The sequence below is a fragment of the Barbus barbus genome (assembly GCF_936440315.1).
Source record: "Barbus barbus genome assembly, chromosome: 22".
Taxonomy (NCBI): Eukaryota; Metazoa; Chordata; class Actinopteri; order Cypriniformes; family Cyprinidae; genus Barbus; species Barbus barbus.
Genome location: NC_136750.1, coordinates 25,314,797 through 25,335,106, shown reverse-complemented (window position 1 = coordinate 25,335,106; position 20,310 = coordinate 25,314,797). Strand labels below are relative to the sequence as shown.

The 20,310-nt window shown below is 34.9% G+C and overlaps 1 protein-coding gene across 1 annotated transcript in view; it reads left to right on the top strand.

Moving 5' to 3' along the window:
• Positions 1 to 20,310, top strand: part of LOC306888000 (voltage-dependent calcium channel subunit alpha-2/delta-1-like) — a gene marked incomplete at its 3' end in the record, with an annotated part of 117,334 nt that overhangs the window by 30,095 nt on the left and 66,929 nt on the right. The window contains exons 4-6 of the mRNA XM_079446085.1: positions 2,807 to 2,866; positions 8,478 to 8,513; positions 9,869 to 10,001. Coding sequence (XP_079302211.1) covers positions 2,807 to 2,866; positions 8,478 to 8,513; positions 9,869 to 10,001 — 229 coding nt within the window. The remainder of the gene's footprint in view (positions 1 to 2,806; positions 2,867 to 8,477; positions 8,514 to 9,868; positions 10,002 to 20,310) is intronic.

Genomic DNA, 20,310 nt, shown 5'->3' with positions numbered 1-20,310 from the left:
AACCCCATGAACCTTTACTCCTTGAGGACCTCTAATGACCACAGGCCACTAATGAGTCTCTCCTGGAAACGGTTGTTATGGCAGCAGCATGCCGTCGATGCCATGTAGATATATATCGACTTGTTTGCCACGCTTACGGTGTGTTATAATTGTAGTGTGTTTGCACGAGGACGAGTGACTTGCTGTTTTGCATTTCTCTGATTTTGTTGCCATATTTTAGGAGTAAGGTTAGTCTGAACGCAGTCTTACATATCCTGCTTAACAAGCGCTGGGCGCATGTGTAAATGTGTACGTGCTGGAGTGTGAAACAGTGTATTTTTAGTTTCTCCCAGACTGTGCAGAGGAGGTGCAGAGACTGCTGGATCTCAGCCCAGACTTCCAGCTCTGGAGTGTCTAATAATGTGCGCGAGTGCCCGTCTGTTTATAAGAACACCATCCATAGTGTCTGGATAGAAGGGTTGACGTGCATTCTTTTTTTTTTTTTTTTTTCGATGATGGGTGTCATTGTTGTAAAAGTTTTTGTGAAACTGTGAGAGGTGTTGCAGACTGGAGCGAGTTGAATCTGAAGTGCAGTCGTTAGCTCCCACCTTACGCGCCCAGATTTGCCATCTTACAAAATTACACAACTTTTTGGGGTTCAGAAGTGGGGCATTGCACAATTATACAGTACTATGTTCTAGATAAAGGGTTGGATTTCCGAGCAATGGTGGCTTTATTGAGAGAGTATCTGGTGATCTCTGTGTTGGTTGGCAGGTTTTGAGGTTTGATGGACCTGTTTATTTAAGGCAAATGCTGGGTTGGGAAGCTCACATTACTGAACATCAGCTTTAGCTAAACCCCAAACAGGAGACCTTTAAAGCGAATAAGGCTCATATGATTCCATCTTCTTGTCATATCATTTTCTTTGCTCTTTTAAAATAAGAGTTTGATGTATTATGTAGACAGGCTCTTTAAAGTTCACAATCCGAAGCTTCCTCCCTTGTCTAACTAGACCATTTTATTGAAACTAAGTTGCAGAAACATTTGGTTTACAAATTGTAATATCACAACCATGTATATTAGCATATGACTGTCTGTGTTTACATGTTGACACTTGTTCAGTATTCATAAACAGAATAAAAAATAAAAATAGAAGTAGGACGTTTACATATAGTGGTGTTAAAGCAAAAATTGACTGTAAATTAATTAATTTATTTAAAATAATGAATTTAATTTGTTTTATTTAATTTAATTGTATAATTTGTATTAATTTACTTAGAGTAAATAAATAGTTTTTATTTTTGTTTAAAAATAAATTAATACTTGTATTTTAGTTTAAAAAAAATTTAAATATATATTTTTATGTATTTAAAATAAACAACATATTTTATTTATTTGTTTATTTAAACAACTGATTTTATTTATTTATTTATTTATTATTTTTTTTTTTGTTTGTTTTAAATGAATAAAAGGTTTTATTGATTTATTTTTATTTTTTGGCCACCTTTATCTATTTTGCCCCAACATGGCCTGTTTACTTGTAAGTATGAAAGAAGAGGGGGGAAATGGAAATGTTAAACTAAATTACAGGAAGGAAAGAATTTGCTACAGATATGTTGGATATACCTGGTTTAATTGATCTGCTGATTTTTCGGCATGGGTCGAATTTGGGTTAGAATCTGTGAAACCGTACAAGCTGCTCATTATTTAAAATAGCTAAAAAAAAAACAGTCAGACTTACTACTAAAAGCAGTGAACTTAGATATTTTTACACTAAATACAACTGAGCAGAAAATATGCTAGTTTAAATAACCGACTGAAAAATTTATGAATCTGTTAGTGTTTTTTTGGGGGGGAACTTTTTGAATAGAATTATTCTAGCAATTCAGCATGACATACTAGATTGATTATTACCATAGCTAGCAGGGCTGGAGAATGTAATATTAAACACTATTGTAAGTGATTTTGTCATGCTACATTATATAGAAAAATGTGTTTTGTTTGCTGCTGAAGAATGTAGTCGAATGTAAAATTCCATATATTCTGCACAGCACTGAAAATGATATTTTTTCTCTTGAGTTATACATTTGCTGATTTAGGTTAACCATGGTCGTGTGTAACTGACAACAGCGCCAGAATTCATCCTGTTCTGTCCGAGTTGTAAAAATCCCAACATATATTCTGAAATATTGTGTGTCAAAGAGTGAGAACTCATGAATCCTCGTCTTTGTTCTGGAAATGTCACACCATGTTACAGTAGCGTTTCCTTCAGGGAAGACTCTCAGACTGTGTGTGTTGCGGGGGTTGAGCTGCAGAGAGCTCCGGGCGACAGAACAAAGACCTGAATGTTTCGTTCTATTCTGTTCTCTTATGCCCTTTTCTTAAACAGAACCCACCGTCCTGTCAGACCTCTTGCCCACATGTTTGTTTGGTGTCACCTTTTGGGCAAGAACCAAGGCTGCTGGAACAGAATTGTTTTGTTTCTTCTTAATGAGCATTTAGAGATGATGTCTTGAGTTTTGTAACAACAGCACTTCAATATTAGTTTCTTTCTATGTTATATGACTAGTATCTATCTCCATTTGCAGTTCATTTGTTCGGTCCAGTTGTTGATTAAGGTCTGTGTATAGCCACACATTTAGTCTTTTTTTTTTTTTAATTGTGATGGAAAAAAACTAAACTATATATATCCAGTAGGGCTATATAATGTTGCTTTACATTTGATTTACTATCTCATTATCAGAGTTGCTTTGATCATGATCACAGATACTTTGATGCAGTGCTTAAACTAATTAAAATGATTTACTTTCTCTTGATCTTTTTATAGACTTTGGCAACTGCAGCAGAGAATTTCCAAATGGAGCATCAATGGAAAGATGAATTTGAAGTAAGTGTTTCTACAAGTGTGTACTAAACATTTACAAGGTGCATAAAGAGTTATTCTATTTGATTTAATGTTTCAGATCAACTCAAGTCAGTTTTATTTGTATTGCTCTTTTACAAGACATAAAGCGACTTTACAAGAATAGACGTTAAATTCTGTCATGATTTACTCACCTTTATGTTATTTCAAACCAACACAGAAAATATTTTGAAAGTCTTTGGGGTCTGAACAACAATTGACTTCTATAAGGACAAAATTATTATTTTTTTAAATACAGACATTATTCAAAATATCCCCTTCTGTGCTGTATTGGAGAAAAAAAGGTCATAGATTTGGAATGACTTAAGGGTGAATAAATGATGGTAGAATATTCATTCCTTTAATTTAAAGATACATTAATTCAAATAAACCCAGGGTTGGTTATTACAAGGTTACTGGTACACACAAGGAATTAGCCATTTACAATCACCATGAGCAGCCAGATACTACACTATACAAATAAAATGAAATTGAATATGCCAGGCATCATGCCTTTTTTGGGGGGTATTGTTTATATAAGACGCATTATTGCATTCAAAAACAGATCAAATAGACTGCAAGGGTTTCAAGACGTAGACATTTGACTATTTTTAAACTGACATGCTCAAAAACAGTGTGAGATGCAATGCAAAGGCTAAAGACGTCTGGCTTAGTGCATCTAGCTGTAGCGTGGTGCTTTAAATGGCAAGAATTTTACAGTGCAACAGTCATAGCATGTTCATTAAAACACTGCTGCTAAAAATATCAACATTAACTGCCCAATCCCCCTAATCGACTAGCTGGCTGCTGGATGACTAGTCAACCATCTCTACTCGCAAGTGATTTGTTACTATGCAACGATGGTGGTCTTAAGTAACACGCAAAACAGCATGCTTCTGTGACCTTTCAGCCAATCAGATTGCTTATCCTGATGTACAGAGATAGTTCACACAAAAAAATGTAAAGTTGCTGAATATTTACTCACTCTCAGGCCGTCTAGAATGTTGATGAGTTTATTTCTTCACTGGAACAGATTTGGAGAATTTTAGCATTAGGTCACTTTCTCACTGATAGATCCTCTGCAGTAAATGGGTGCCGTCAGAATGAGAGTCCAAACAGCTGACAAAATATCACAACACATCAACAACACGAGTCAAGTCCATCAGTTAACATCATGTGAGGTAAAAAGCTGCGTGTTTTTAAGAAACATCAATCATTAAGGCATTTTAAACTTATTTATTTATTTATCTGGCCAAAATATGAGTCCACAATCTATCGTAACCCTTGTAATAACATAATACTAAATGTTTTTTTGAGCAGCAAATCAGAATATTAGAATGATTTCTGAAGGATCATGTGACTGGAGTAATGATGCTAAAAATTCAGCTTTGAAATCACAGGACTAACTTACATTTTAAAATATTTTCACATAGAAAACAGTTATTTGAAAAGAAATTTAAAAGAAATTTAAAATAAAATTTATAGTAAAATATTTCAAAATGTTACTGTTTTGCTGTATTTTGGATCAAATGAATGCAGGCTTAGTGAGCAGAAGATAATTCTTTAAAAAAAACATAAAAATCTTACTGTTCAAAAACTTTTGACTGGTAGTGTATGTTAGCCCATAGTTTGAAGTTAAAGATATTAATATTAATAAGGTGAGTCTGAGATGTTTATTTGACAGTGATTTCACATTTATTGTTTGTATGAAGGCTAAAATACGGTGGCCGAGAGAACGCAACGCACTGCAACTACAGAACACACATGCAAATAGAAAAAAACACCAGCAAATGAAGAAAACATCTTCATCAATTTGACAGCAGGTGCTGCAAATGCTCACAACACAAGCCAATAAAGAATTGTATTTGCAGCGCGTTTCTTTGTTTGGTTGTGTTGTGAGTATTTGCAGTGCGTTTCTTTATTTGTTTGTGTTGTGAGCATTTGCAGCGCGTGTGTTGTCAAATTGATGAAGTTGTTTTCTTAATTTGCAGGTGTTTTTTTTCTATTTGCAGTGTGTTTCTTTATTTGGTTGTGTTGTGTGCATTTGTAGCGTGTGTGTTGTCAAATTGGCAAAGTTGTTTTCTTAATTTGCAGGTGTTTTTCTATTTTCAGCACGTTGAGCTCTCTCGGCCACCGTACTAAAACAAATAAAAGGTGAACATTAATTTATTTGTGCTGTTTTTTTTTTTTTTGTTTTTTTTTACTTAAAATATTATATAGTTTTATAGGAGGTTTCATTGGCAAATTGACATCTGTTGTGGGCATTCTTGGCAGTTTTTATGAGACTTTTTTTTAATATTGTTCATATCGATATTGGAATTATATAGTATCGACCGAAATTAAGAAATTTATCGTGATATAAATGTTGGCCATATCGTCCAGCCCTACTCTTATGTTGTTCCAAACCTGTGTGACTTTTATCCCCTTCTCTGCAACATAAAAGAGGATATTTTGAGAAATGTCTTAGGTTTTTTTTTTTTTTTTGGTCCAAACAATAGAAATCAATGGTAACTAGAAAAGTTTGGTTACCAACATTCTTCAAAATACCTTCTTTAGCATTCCACAGAAGAAAGTCAGTAATACAGATTTGGAATGACATGAAGGTACATAAATGATGATAGATTTTTAATGTCTTAATACATTTTTAATCTTTTTAACAGTTGTATTCAGTTAAAAATAATATTATCAGTTTGCATACTGCACATTAAAATTTATTTAAGGCAGTGGTAGACATCTTAGATGACTTACATGATCACAATAATAAATTCTGAAGTGTTATGCAGATTTTTAATTAGATCATTCCAAATGAAGACTGCAGGCAGGAGATGCTTTTGAAGTTGATAATACCTCCGCTCGGTTTCACTGCTAAATGCTTTGGTGTGTTAGACCTCTTCGTTTAGTTCAATTCAATTAAATGCAATCACGTGAATAATTTGACAAACAAATAAATAATCTGATTGTACCAATGGCCAGAGTGTTTTTCCTCTGTGTGTATGTGAGTTTGTGTTTAAGTGAGGGAATGTGTTGCAGCTTAATGGATCTAATTTCACTTCCCACACTCCCTGCAGATGTCGGAAGATTTGATTTCACTGAATACACATTCTGCATTTCTCCCGCAGATTTATTTTTACTGTAGACACACATGCATGCATACCCACCCACCCACCATATGCTGTGAATGACGAAAAATGCCTGACCCCGACAACACTGATGGCCCAGAGCGGTTTAACATCAGCAGGTTATCCTGACCACTTGCTGCAACACCTGGCATGACCAAGCTTTCTTTAATGCATTTCACACTTGCTGTAAAGCAAATGTATGACAGTTCAGATCTGTGAAACACATGCTGTATGCATACTTGGCTTAGTACAGTGATACTGCCACAGATTTGCATGATGGGTAGGTTTTCTGAGGACACATCAGAGTCATACTGTACGGGTTAAAATATCTGGGTTGGTAACCAAAAGGTTGCAGGTTTGAACCCCATAATAGTTTATTCATTATCTGAGCTTTATTTTATTTTTTTTTTTTTTTTTTTTTTAAGTGGTTAAGAGCTCACTAAAGGGGAAGAATATTGTATGGTTTCTGGAGACATTAAATGTAACCTATGAGTTGTATGGACAGGGGCGTAGCCATCATTTCAGAAGTGAGGGGGACAGAAATGTAATATATATATATATATATATACAGTGGGGCAAATGAGTATTTGATTCACTGCCGATTTTTCCAGTCTTCCCACTTACAAAGAATGGAGAGATCTGTAATTTTCATCGTAGATACACCTCAACTCTGAGAGACAGAATATAAAATAAAAAATCCAGAAAATCACATTGTATGATTTTTGAATAATTCATTTCCATTTTATAGCATGAAATAAGTATTTGATACAATAGAAAAATAGAACGTAATATTTGGTACAGAAACCTTTGTTTACAATTACAGAGGTCAGAAGTTTCCTGTAGTTCTTGACCAGGTTTGCACACACTGCAGCAGGGATTTTGGCCCACTCCTCCATACAGGTCTTCTCCAGATCTTTCAGGTTTTGGGGCTGTCGCTGGGCAACACGGAGTTTCAGCTCCCTCCATAGATTTTCTATTGGGTTCAGGTCTGGAGACTGGAGGCCACTCCAGGACCTTGAAATGCTTCTTACGGAGCCACTCTTTAGTTGCCCTCGCTGTGTGTTTTTGGGGTCATTGTCATTCTGGAAGACCCAAAACACACACACATATATATATATGAGCAGAAGAGACTTATATATTTATATATATATATATATATATATAAATATATAAGTCTCTTCTGCTCACCAAGCCTGCATTTATTTCATCCAAAATGCAGTTTTACTATGTACAACTGCTTTCTATTTGAATATATTGGAAAATGTAATTTATTTCTGTGATCAAAGCTGAATTTTCAGCATCATTACTCTAGTCTTCAGTGTCACAATCCTTCAGAAATCATTCTAATATGCTGATGTGCTGCTCAAGAAACCTTTTTTAATTATTATTATTATTATTATTTAAAACAGTTTAGTATTTTTTTTTCAGGATTCTTTGATGAATAGAAAGATCCAAAGATCAGCATTTATCTGCAATAAAAAGCTTTTGTAACATTATACACTATACCATTCAAAACTGTGGAGTCAGTGTTATTATTATTTTATTTTATTTATTTTGGAAAATAAATTATAGAAATCAATAGTTTTATTTAGCAAGGATGGTTTAAATTGATGATAAAGACATGTATAATGTTACAAAAGATTTATATTTCAGATAAATGTTGTTATTCTGAACTTTCTATTCATCAAAGAAACCTGGAAAAAAATTCTACTCAGCGGTCTTCAACATCATCATAATAATAAATGTTTTTTTTTTGTTTTTTTTAGTTGCAATCAGAATATTAGAATGATTTCTGAAGGATCGTGTGACTGGAGTAATTTACATTTTAAAATATATTCAAATAGAAAACTGTTATTTTGAATAGTGAAAATATTTCAGAATTGTACTGTTTTGCTGTAGGCCTACTTTGGATCAAATAAATCCAGGCTTTCTGAGCAGAAGAGACTTCTTTAAAAAACATTACAAATCTTAATGTTCAAAAACTTTTGACTGGGCAACTTTAATTTTTCTCTTATTTCTAGCTTTTAATTGTCTTAGAAATCAGATACACTGTTGGACAATAACCAATAATAATGATTTGTTTATATACTACAAACACTTTTTTTGTCCCATGAGGCAGAATAGTTTCTCTACTGTAATGAATGCTATGCCAATTAGCACTGCATTGTTCATATACTTTATTCATTACCTGGAGAGGACTTGAAAAACACAAATAAACCATATATCGTCGCAATCGCAAATCCAAACTCGTCGTTTTTTTTTCTGTTTTCATGTTTTCATCCATTTCATATATTAGGAATGTCATGGTGCAAATTTCTTTGAATTTACGTGATATTAAAAGTGGGGGACATACGTCCCCCGCGTAATCTACTCCCCCTGTGTATGGACCACTTTATGATATCTTAACGGTGGTTTTACATCCTTGCCTGAAAAATTTTCCTTTCTTTTAATTATCATATTTTTCTCTTTCTCTGCAGGAGGATGATATAGTCTACTTTAATGCCAAGGATAATGTGAGTATATAATTCGAGACTCTTCTGCACACAGACACGCTCAGCGTTTTTTTCAAGCGCAGATACTATATCAAACATGAATACTGTGAGCTCTTCTGTCCAGTTATGATCATGCCATGAGTTATTTCAGACAGTCAAGATATGATGATAATATATCTTCTCAGTTGATGCAGACTCTGCTGGCGGATACACACTGTCTGTGTGCCATACATCTCAACTGCCAATTAGGATGAGTCTGTGTAAAACACATGGTGGGAGCGTGTGCACCAGTGTGTAAAATACAAGATGGAAAGCAAAGCAGGAGGAACATATAGAGAAAATGAGGTTTTATTCATCAATGTGCAAAGCACTAGTTTGGAGTAGATACAGTACCTGCAGTGCAAAGAATAATAAGATGATTATATTGATACATTTATTGGCTAGAGATTAATTTACATAAACTATTGCATGGCTTCAGGAGACATGACATTTGATGTTTGAATTGTTTGGACCACTTAGGATACCTTAATGGTGCTTTTATATAATTTAATGACGCCTGAAAACTTTAGTCTCTTCATTCAATGTAGATTTTAAAAAATGACATACGGGTTTGAAATGAGTAAATTATAACAGAACTGTCTTTTTTTCCCCCTGATTTTTCTATGCATACACCACTGGACATTTTGGAATCTTTAAGATTTAAGAAATAAGTCTCTTATGCTAATCAAGCTTGCATTTATTTGATCAAAACACATTAAAAAAACAGTCATTTTGTGAAAAAGTATTTAAATTTAAAATAAATATTTGAATAAACTTAATATATTTTAAAATTTAATTTATTTCTGTGTTGGTAGCTGAAATTTAATATGCTGATTTGGTGCTTAAGAAACATATCTCATTATTATCAATGTTGAAAAGAGGTCTCCTCAATATTTTGCTGAAATAAAATAAAATAAATAAAATAATCAAATAAAAGTTTTTTGTTTATATAATAAATGTGTGTGTACTGTGTATGTTTATTTTGTATATATAAAGACACACACATACAGTATATATTTTGGAAATATTTACATGTATTTAAATGTATATATTTATATTCATATAAATTATTTATAAATATATTATAATATATTATATAAAAAAAATCTTAAATATATACAGTACATGCATGTGTGTGTATATATGTACACAGTACACATACATATATTATGTACACGAAAAAATATATATATATTTTGCAATTTATCGCGATTAATAGTTGCCCAGTACAATTTCTTTTTTTTTTCTTTTTTTTTTTAATGAACAAAGTTCAGAAATTACAGCATTTATTTGAAATAATACCGTACCAGAGTTGATTGCTGTTGTTTCTCTTCCAGCTTGAAGCCAATGAAACAGAAGGAAGGAAAAACAGGATCAGACCTGAATTTAAAGAAGACCCGTCATTCAAAAACCGCCTCACCTCCTACAACCATACGGCAGTGCATATTCCCACAGACATATATGACGGCTGTAAGTAACTCCCCCACCCCCCACAGACACGCTTACATAGCGCTCTGCCTGCTCCGCCGTAACATTATCTACTGCTGGGAATCTGAGGAGATGCTCTGCTGCTGATTGCTTTGGATGTCAGTTATAAAACGGAGTATAAGTGTGTCTTTGGAAGAGAATTATAGAAGCCATTTGACAGCAAAGACTGTCTGGGGAAACTTTTGTCGGAATAAGTGCAGGTGCACTTGTTTGGATAAGCCCACGGTATGCATGTGCATCTATTTAAACTAAATTAGATTTTTAAGCGGGGAGAGTAGGCTGGCCAAGTCATAGAGTCTCTGTTGGCCTTCTGGGATAACGTCTGGCTCTTTGGTGTTAGACGGCTCTTTCCTGTTGACCTTGTCATACACACTCACACACAAATGAAAGACAAATAAATTCAGGTAATTACTTTGGCCATTGTGCCCTTTGGTAAACAGAGTAGTGGGGTATTTGAAATGACACCAGGTCAGACAGATGTGCTCTGCGGTGAGCATAATGTTATATGGCGGATGAGTTTGCCTTCTTTTTAAATACAGAATACCGAATCACTTTAGAGATAAAGTGATGCTTCAGTCTCTTAGCACTGTTTCCAAGTCTTTCCAACACTTGCTGACAGAGGTGGCTGCCCCTGTAATTTAAGAAGGGAGTTTCCTCGTCGCTTGTCTTGTAATTGTATACAATTTTATGCAATTATCTGTGAGTCATTTCCTAATCCTATATTGCCATTTCTAATTTTATGTGTGAGTCATTTAGGCTTTTTGGGTAGGGTTGTTTCATCTGGTTATCTGTGGTTGTGATCACAGATACTAAAATGTATTTAAAATAAATACATACATTTATATATCGATGTGCTTAATAAAAATACCCTGCAATTGTACTTTTGGTATACTAAACTGGTATACTTAAAGTCTGGAACAACTAATTTTGTGCTTAATGCACTTAAATTGTGCGGAAGTAGTGCTGAGGTCCAACTAAAGATATACCAACTAAAGTGGAACTATTGCGAGTATACTTTAGGTACACTTTAAATATCTTGAATTTCAAGGCTGATATTATACAGAGATCATACAATCCTTATTAAGAGTGATATTAAAAACATGTTAGGCATAATATTAAGAAATGTGCATTGTGCAAAAAAGAGATACTCCAAATAAAGTTTAATTATAATTTTATATCAGCAAGTCTTAAGTGATATGTCAGTAAAGAGGTTTGAAAGTATACTTAGTATGAAATAAATGTATTTTAAATAAATTATGGCATAGGGTATTTTTTTGCAACTAGAAGAGCTTGTTAGTTATTAATGTCTGTTAATTTTGTAATTTAAAGAAAGTAAGACTAAGGGATTCCCCCATTCACACTCATTAACTAATAGCCTATTAATATATTCTGCAAAGTTATTCCTTCGTATTCATAGCCTACGTATTTAAGTATTTTCCGAACTGAGAAGTGTGGCTTAAATTGAGTAAATCCGAGAAATAATTGCTATTTTTTATATACATTTATTTCATGCATGGATACTGTTTGACAGCTCGGTGGCGGCATCTCCGAGTACTTCGGGCAGAACAGAGCTGTGTAATATGAGTGGCTCACGAGTTAAGTCTGGGGAACAAATTCTTAATTCGTGGCCTTGATATAGTCCTACCTATGCTATAGCACGTTAAATGAAGTTGATAAAAATGATCCACTATTTTAGATTTAGCTGTTTTGTAATCAGAATCAGAATCAGAATGATCTTAATTGTCAGGTATGTTTACACATACGAGGAATTTGTTTTAGTGACAGAAGCTCCACATTGCAACATAATGACAGCGATAAGACAAGACACAGATAATAAAAATAATAATATACAAATATACAAAATAGACAATGTACAAAATAGCAAAAATATGTGCATAACTGTACATACATAATTGTCTATATTATATATTGTGTTTTTTGCTATTTATTTTGTATATTTGTATATTATTATTTGCCCATATTCATTATTTTAGGATCGGGGGATAAGCACAAACTTAGGAAATGATGATAATTCACTGTAGTTCAGTAAAACATAGGACAAACCCGCAAATGGTTTTATTTTAAAGAACAACTGCGGTGACAAATAAGACAATAATACCAAATAGCCCATCAGTGTGAACTGGGGTTTTATGTGTGGATAATGGGAATGAAAACCTTAATATTTAAACCTTAAAATTAACAATATTATTATTATTATTTAGCATATAGGCCTATTTTAAATGTTTTTGTTTACTAAAACAGCTGTTATTAAATCTGATTAATCAAATCGAATCAAATACTATTCATGTGTTTTAGTGCGTATTTAAGCAATACATGTTCATATATTTTCTCTGTAACATTTTTATTTATACTTTTATATATAGGCTATGCACAAATTAAATTACTGGTTTTGTGGCTCAATCCTTTAAAAAGAACCAGGAATCACTGTACTATATTAGACCTAGTGATTTTAGATTTTTAGTAGGCTAGTTAATATAGTTATTATATGTTTAATAAATAAAAAAATATTAATCACAGAGACGGTCTCCTTTACTCATTTAAAGTGCTCACGTATCTATTGCACAGATTTACAGCTCTGAGTGATTTAATATTCGATAGTTATGCAGGTCTATATGGCTGCAATGATCGAGTGTTAATGCATCTAAATTCATCCCGTACACAGATTAGAACAGGCACACAAAATGAGGGTGTGGATACATAAATAATTGGATTTTTAATATCTGATGTTATGTGGACACTTATTTACTATAAGATAGGAACCATTAAAAATGGTAAGAGAATCAATATAGGCTCACATATTTTAAGATATAAGCAAGGAAACATTGAGATTGCCATGAAAACATTTTATTAGCACTTTATAACCTACAAGTTTGGCAACGTAGGCTATAACTAATCTCTCTTTAAACAACAACAAAAAACAGTTGTGCTTTAAAACGTAAAATCAGCTGCTTATGTTCGTGTTTGTCCATTTCTAAAATGCATCTAAATTATCGTCATTTGCGTATAAAATCCCAACTTAGTGCTGATCCGTGGCCTGCCGATCCGCAAGGAAATATGAATGAAAAACCAGGAGGTGCTGTCATCAAGAGTTTATTTGTAAACAATGACTTCAACTGACTAAAATTAACATGGTTACTAATCAGATGTGCGAGCAGTCTACACAAACAAAGCGCGCGTCAGCATTTGAAATTGAAAGCAGCCTTCTGTTAGTGAGGTTCATATTTTAAATTTATAAGTCCACTGTGTTGCATCTTTACTCTCTTAACAGAACACGCTCCAACCAGTGGATACTCTTAACTTCACTTTATTCTTGTTCATCGCATTACTCAACACAATTTCCCACTAGAGCCCCTAGTGGGGCAGTTTCACATTACATGTATTATAGTAAGCGATTATTATGAATTGAACATGAAGTATTGTATACTTCTCAACACAACATTTCCCCCCTTACTCAAAGGAATTAAATCCCTTATAAGACCATGACCATACTCAAGTCTTATTTACTCAAACAAAACTTATCTCAAATAGCATATCCAAATGAATTCTTATGCATTCAAACAAGTATATTTCAAATAGACATTTCAAAGGAACACAATGAAATCTTCTAGCACTTGTATCCTTTTTTTAACACAGAATAACATTTACCAAACATTTCAGGATTCAGTGTACATTCAAGTTTTTTTTATTTATTTTTTTATTTTAGATAGGGCAGCGATCCGGCTACACCCTTTACATATCTTCTTGGTCTGATTTATTTGTTTCTTATCAGACACATTATTCCATCACATTGTCTTCAGTCCATCCAGGTGGGCGTCTCTGTCTTTAGCCCCTATTCAGACTCAAGGCAGTGTCCTCCAATGTACAGCCTCTTTCAGGTATTTCATCCTGTGCAGAATTTTCCTCTCTCTCTGGGCATAGTGTTAGACGTGCTGAACTACATCTTTTCCCATCACTTAAGATGAAAGTACTCGGTCCTGTTTGTTGTTGTACTGACAGTGGTTCAGGGAACCGGGCTTCTCCTTTTTTCATGTGAAAAGGCTTTCTCACTCTCACCTTGTCTCCAACTGCAATTTTAAGGAACTTAGATCCTCTCTTATGATAGGTATATTGTTTACTTTTGTTCTGTCGTTGTTTCACACAAGCTCTGACTTGCATGAATTGATCAGAGCTATCCTCAGGAAGAAGAACATTCAACTTTGTTCTCGTAGGTCAGCCTCTCAAGAGCAGAAAAGGGGTCTCAACCGTAGTAGCATGGTGTGTTGCTCGATAGCTCTTCAACATGGTCAGGACTGCAGATTTCCATGGTTTACGAGCCACCTCAACTGCCTGAAGACATTCTTTAAGCACCCTGTTGAACCGTGCAATGGCCCCATTAGCCTGAGGATGATAAACACTGGTCTTTATGTGCTTTATTCCCTTCGTTTTCACAAAATCAGCGAATTCAAATGAAGTGAACTGCGGTCCATTATCTGTTGTGATGGTGCAGGGGTTTCCTTCTTGAGCAAAGATCGTGGTCAGAAATTTCAGGACAGTCTCTGTTGTTACTGATGATGCAAAAGCCACTTCTGGCCATTTGCTGAAATAGTCAAACAAGGTTATTGCAAACTTACAGTCAGTAACTCCCTTTTCAAATGGTCCTACTATATCAATAGCTACATGTTGAAATGGGCCTTTCGGAAACTCCACCGGCTGCATTGGAGCTGTGAACGTTTTGGCCGATTTATCGCTGACCTGGCAGGTCACACACGCAGATAGGATTGTGTGAACAAGATCATCCATTCGTGGCCACCAATACAGTTCTCTCAGACGCTGTTTGGTTCGCACCAGCCCCTGATTTCCCTCGTGTGCCAAGTGGATGAAGCGTTTCTGCAGTGCAACAGGAACAATCAAACGATTTGCTCTGAAAATCAATGGAGATTCAACAACCAGTTCTGTCACTGGAGACAGACTTTTGCAGTTTAGGCCAACCTGACTGAACTGTCTGGCGTAACTGTGACAGTTCTGGACAGTCCTCGCATTCAGTTTTAAAGTCCACCAGCGGCAACGCAGTCAGAAACGGCTGAATTTCTGCGATTTCAGAAATTAAGTCCTGTTTAGTGAATGCAGTGGTGTATGTATGGCTCAACAGCATACGTGAGAGACAATCTGCCACACAGTTTTTTTTTACCTGGCCGGTACTGAACATCATACTAGAAGCACAGGAGCCTAGCAGACCAACAAGCTACCCTCATACCTGCTCTATCCATGCCCTTTGTGGAGAGAAGAGTGGTAAGGGCATGATGATCAGTTCTTAAGGTGAAACGATGTCCCCACACATACGTTCTCCACTTTTCTACCGCATAAACATACGCAAGGGCCTCCTTCTCCACAGCCGAGTATTTCCTTTCAGATGTTGATAGTGTCCTGGATGCAAAAGCTACCACCCTTTCAACCCCATCAGGACGTAGCTGTGTCAAAACAGCACCAAGGCCATAATCTGAGGCATCTGTACTAATAAATGTGGCAGGGAAGGGTCATAAATAGCAAGAACAGGGCTCCGGAAACGGAATGCTCACTTGGTTGAAGGAGCTTTTGTCAAAGTTAATCTGCAAGCCAACCTCCTCTAGCCTTTGACGAACAGCTTGTAGGTGCTTATCATGGGCCTCCTGAGAATTATCATACACTATGATGTCATCTAAGTAATTCTTTACACCATCCAGCTTCCTTAGGACCGTTTGCATCATTTGTGAACACACACACTGTGAACACACACCCGGAGCAGTGGGTAGCCAATGCTGCGACGCCTGTGGAGCAGTTGGGGGTTTGGTGCCTTGCTCAAGGGTCTCACCTCAGTCGTGGTATTGAGGGTGGAGAGAGTGCTGAACAATCACTTCCCCCACCTACAATCCCTTCTGGACCTGAGACTCAAACCCGCAACCTTCGGGTTACAAGTCCAACTCTCTAACCATTAGGCCACGACTGCCCAGCATCTATTATGTACATTTAAGCAGATGAGCCCAGAATATGAGTCCACAACCCACAAAGTTTCACCAAACCATTTTTTTTCTCCCATAGAAAACCAAGCGCTGTAGTTTTAGGTTTGATATTCGCTGAATATTCGCCCAGGCTGCTTTAGGGACAAAACAAAGTCCAATTATTTATTCAAATTAATGTTTAGAGTAAATGAATAATTTACTCAAACTGACTAAATATATATTGCCAATAACCAGCCTTAGACAATACTTTCCCTAAGTATGTACACTACACAAATATTTTTTAAGAAAATAAATTACAGTAATTCACCAAAATGGGGTTTTTCTTTTTCCAAATGTTGTTAGTAGTATGTTACAAGTGACCAGACTGACTTACTACAGTGGAAATTTTGTCAATATCTTCCACACTTTATATACATTATATAATTATTCTTAAGAAATAACTGTAATTCACAAATATGCAAATGTGAATGAGATTTTAAGCTATTGCAGATGGAATGATTTGCACAGAATAATGACTTCAGTTTGATCTGGTCCCCAAACAAAGCTGTAATATGGCTTTGCAGAAGTCATACAGACTACTCTTTACCATTCAAGTTCATTGTATGGATGAGATGGTCAGGACAATTTTCAAAATAATTCTTTGTAAAGGATAGCAGAATTCAATTTTTTTTTATGAACTTTTCCTTTAAAATTTTTATATTTTATAGTGGGCGAGAGGGAAAATAATCAAGTGACAGAAAGAGACAGATGGAAGGTGAGAAGGGTATAGAGCTATAATTGCTGTGGTCTTGGGTCTGACCTGACCTTGCGCCAGAAGGAAACATAATACGTGTGTAGAATCAAACTGGTGACAGACCCTCTCATACTCTGTGCTGAAACACAGTTGTGTGTGAGGAATGTCCAATATTACAGGAGCGTCTATATGTCCATTAATTCCAGAGGTTGTTGACTCTATGTAAGGCAGTGAGAACCTAGTGGCTATTCTCTAGCGACTCTAAAAGCAAAGTTTGCGCACATCAACCCCTATCAAACACTCAGAGACCACAAATAGCCTGGAACCTCCAGCACACACACATAGACACACAGAAATAACACAGATCTGCTTCTCCCGCCGGGGAGAAAATTGGATTTTCGTGGATAAAGTAGTATATCGTTTAGAGCTTGCTAGAAGAGGGTGGGTGACCCCCCTCTGCCACAGTCAGCTAACACCAAGAAAAACTTAACCATGATTAAGACAGACAACTCACAGTGGGTGCTGGCCAATTTCCCCTCCTTCACATCCAAAATAATTTATTTAATATAAGTGGAGGTTGAGGAAATACTCAATACTTTGGAGCATTGTGATATGTTACTGTTCATGGAAAAAAAAAATCTAAATTGTTAGAATTGTTTTTTCATATTTGATGTTACTAGAAAAAATAAGATTGACCATCAAATGAAACAAACTGCACATTTTTAAAAAGTTGTAGTGTTTGTGTTTTACCCCTCCATCAAAAAGGGCTATTGGGCTAATTTTAGTCTATAAACGCTTTAAACTTGTGTAGAAGTGTTGAACTTAGTGGCCAAAGATGTCTGGCAAATTGATATCTTCACCATTTTATTCAAACAAGTTGGTATTATGTTGATGTGGGTTTTCTAAGCATATTACGTGTGGTGTTTGGAGAGTGTATGTGCTTTGCCTATTAATTGTTTAATTTGTGATAACATGAGGAAACATGCTTATTGAGGAATGAGCATGAGAATGGCTGCTATTCAAACACAAGGGAGAGCCAATGAAATATTAATAACTGGTTATATTTTAGTCAATGTATACTGCATTTTCTGTTAGCTTTTTTTTTTCAATGTATTTTTCGCATTGTAAAATATAACCCATGTTCCATGATAATCTGTGGTTTGCTTTTTTTTGCCAAACAATTTTGACAGTTGAATACCTTAAACAAGTTTCGTGTTTTCCGTTTCCCAGTATAACATGTTCTTCATATTTTAATGGTTTAATAAAACTTGAAAGGATGGATGGATGGATGCATGGGAATATAGATGGGTGATGGATGAATGGATAGATAGGTGGACAAATGGATGGATGGATGGTTAGGTGGATGGATTGATTGATGGACAGAATGTGATGGATGGATAGATAGATGGATGAATGAATGCATGGGCGTATAGATGGGTAATTGATGATAGATGAATGGATAGGTGGACAAATGGATGGATGGATTGATGCATAGATGGGTATTAGATTAATAGATGGATCGATAGTCAAATTTGATAGATGGAGGGATGGATATATGCATAGGCAGACAGATTAAATGATGGGCAGACATATACATTGGATGGATAGATGGATGGATGTCTGGGCATATAAATGGGTAATGGATAATAGATGAATGGATAGATATATAGACAAATGGATGGAGGATAAGAGATAGGTATTATACAGTAGATTAATAGATGGATAGATAGACAAATTGGATAGATGGAGGGATGATAGATGCATAGATGGGCAGGCAGATTAACAGATGGATAGACAGATAAATTGGATGGATGGATGGATGAATGGATGCACAGATGGATTGATAGATGGACAGATAGATGAAGCGGTAGATGCATAGATGGGTAGATGGATGGATGGATGAACATATGGTTCAATAGATGGATTGATAGATGGATGGATGAACAGATGGATTGATAGATGGACAGATAGAGCGATAGATGGGTGGATGGATGATGAATGGATATAAGGTTAGGTGGACAAATAGATGGATGGATGAACAGATAGATAGGTAGATGGATAGATGAATGGATGTTTAAATTGATAGATGGACAGATAGTTAGATGGGTAGATTAATGAATGGATGGACATATATAGATAAGTGGGTGGACAGATGAATTAATGGATGGATGGATGGATAGATAGATGGATAGACAAACAGACAGACAGACACCCTAGCACTGGTTTTGCACAGGCAAGCACAGCTCACATTTTCATCAGACAAAGTATAATCCTGATTATGTCAGTATTTGCACATATATTGTCTGCAATTCAATTCAAACATAACCTGATTTATTGTGCAGGCTGCAGTTCCTCTCTACTTATTGATCAGTCTGTTGTCTTTTTTAGACAAAAAGCTGAAGAAAATGTGCCTGTCGTGCTTAATTTCCTCTCTTTCCTTTTCTCAACCCTGCCCTCCAGTCTCTGCTGCATGCTAACCAATAAAATTTAAGTTATGGTTGTTATAACACAGAATTTTTCATGCTTCATTACAATAATTGTTGACACGCAGGCTGTTTTCTCACCTGATTAGCATATCTCTACCAGCACTTCTGACTGCCTATCAGCACGCAGCCTTTTCAGAAGCACAAGGTTTGATAGGATGATTATAGGTTTCCATGGTTGCCTCAGTGATGATGTAATAAAGTCAATCAGCTTGTTTGCGGCTGTGGAGATGAAGAGCCCTCAGTGCATAGCACAGAATTATTCTGTTAACAGCGTTTGAGATGAGAGTAAATTACACCTCCCGTTGTGTCTCTCCTCCTCCTCTCACTTCATTTCCTCTCTCTGTACTGTGACCTCTGTAAATAGATTCAAGTATTCAAATGTTTTTTATGACACTATTTGTTAATTAAAGGTGATGTAATCATTTATATTATAAATAATGTATATTCATTAATTTTGCATTCAATTTGATGATGATTATGATGATGATGTATAATTATTGATACACATGCTACCGGTCAAAAGTTGGAATTATTAAGGATCATGTTCTGAAAGATCATGTGAAAATTCAGTTTTGCCATCACAGAAATAAATGACATTTAAATTAAAATATATTCAAATAGAAAGCTTATTTTAAATTGTAATAGTATTTCACAATATTACTGTTTTTACTGTATTGTTCAGTGTTATTTTAGTGTCATTGTGATATTGTTAATTTTTATTAATGTTTTGAGTCAGTTTTTTTAAGATTTTTAATTTTAATTGAAGTTTTAGTAATTTTGTTGTGTGTGCTGTCTTTTTTGTAGTTTTTGTTTTATATATATATATATATATATATATATATATATATATATATATATATATATATATATATATATATTAATTTTTATTTCTGTTTTAGTTACTTTATTATAAGTTTAACTACATTAAAATTATAAATATTTTCAGAAGCTGGCTGAAATAAAGAGTTTTATTTTATGTCAGCTAAACATTTATTTTATTTCAAATAATATATTTTTTTTAATTGTTGGTTAATTTTAATTTTAATTAACTATAATAATCCTCACTGTTCATCAAA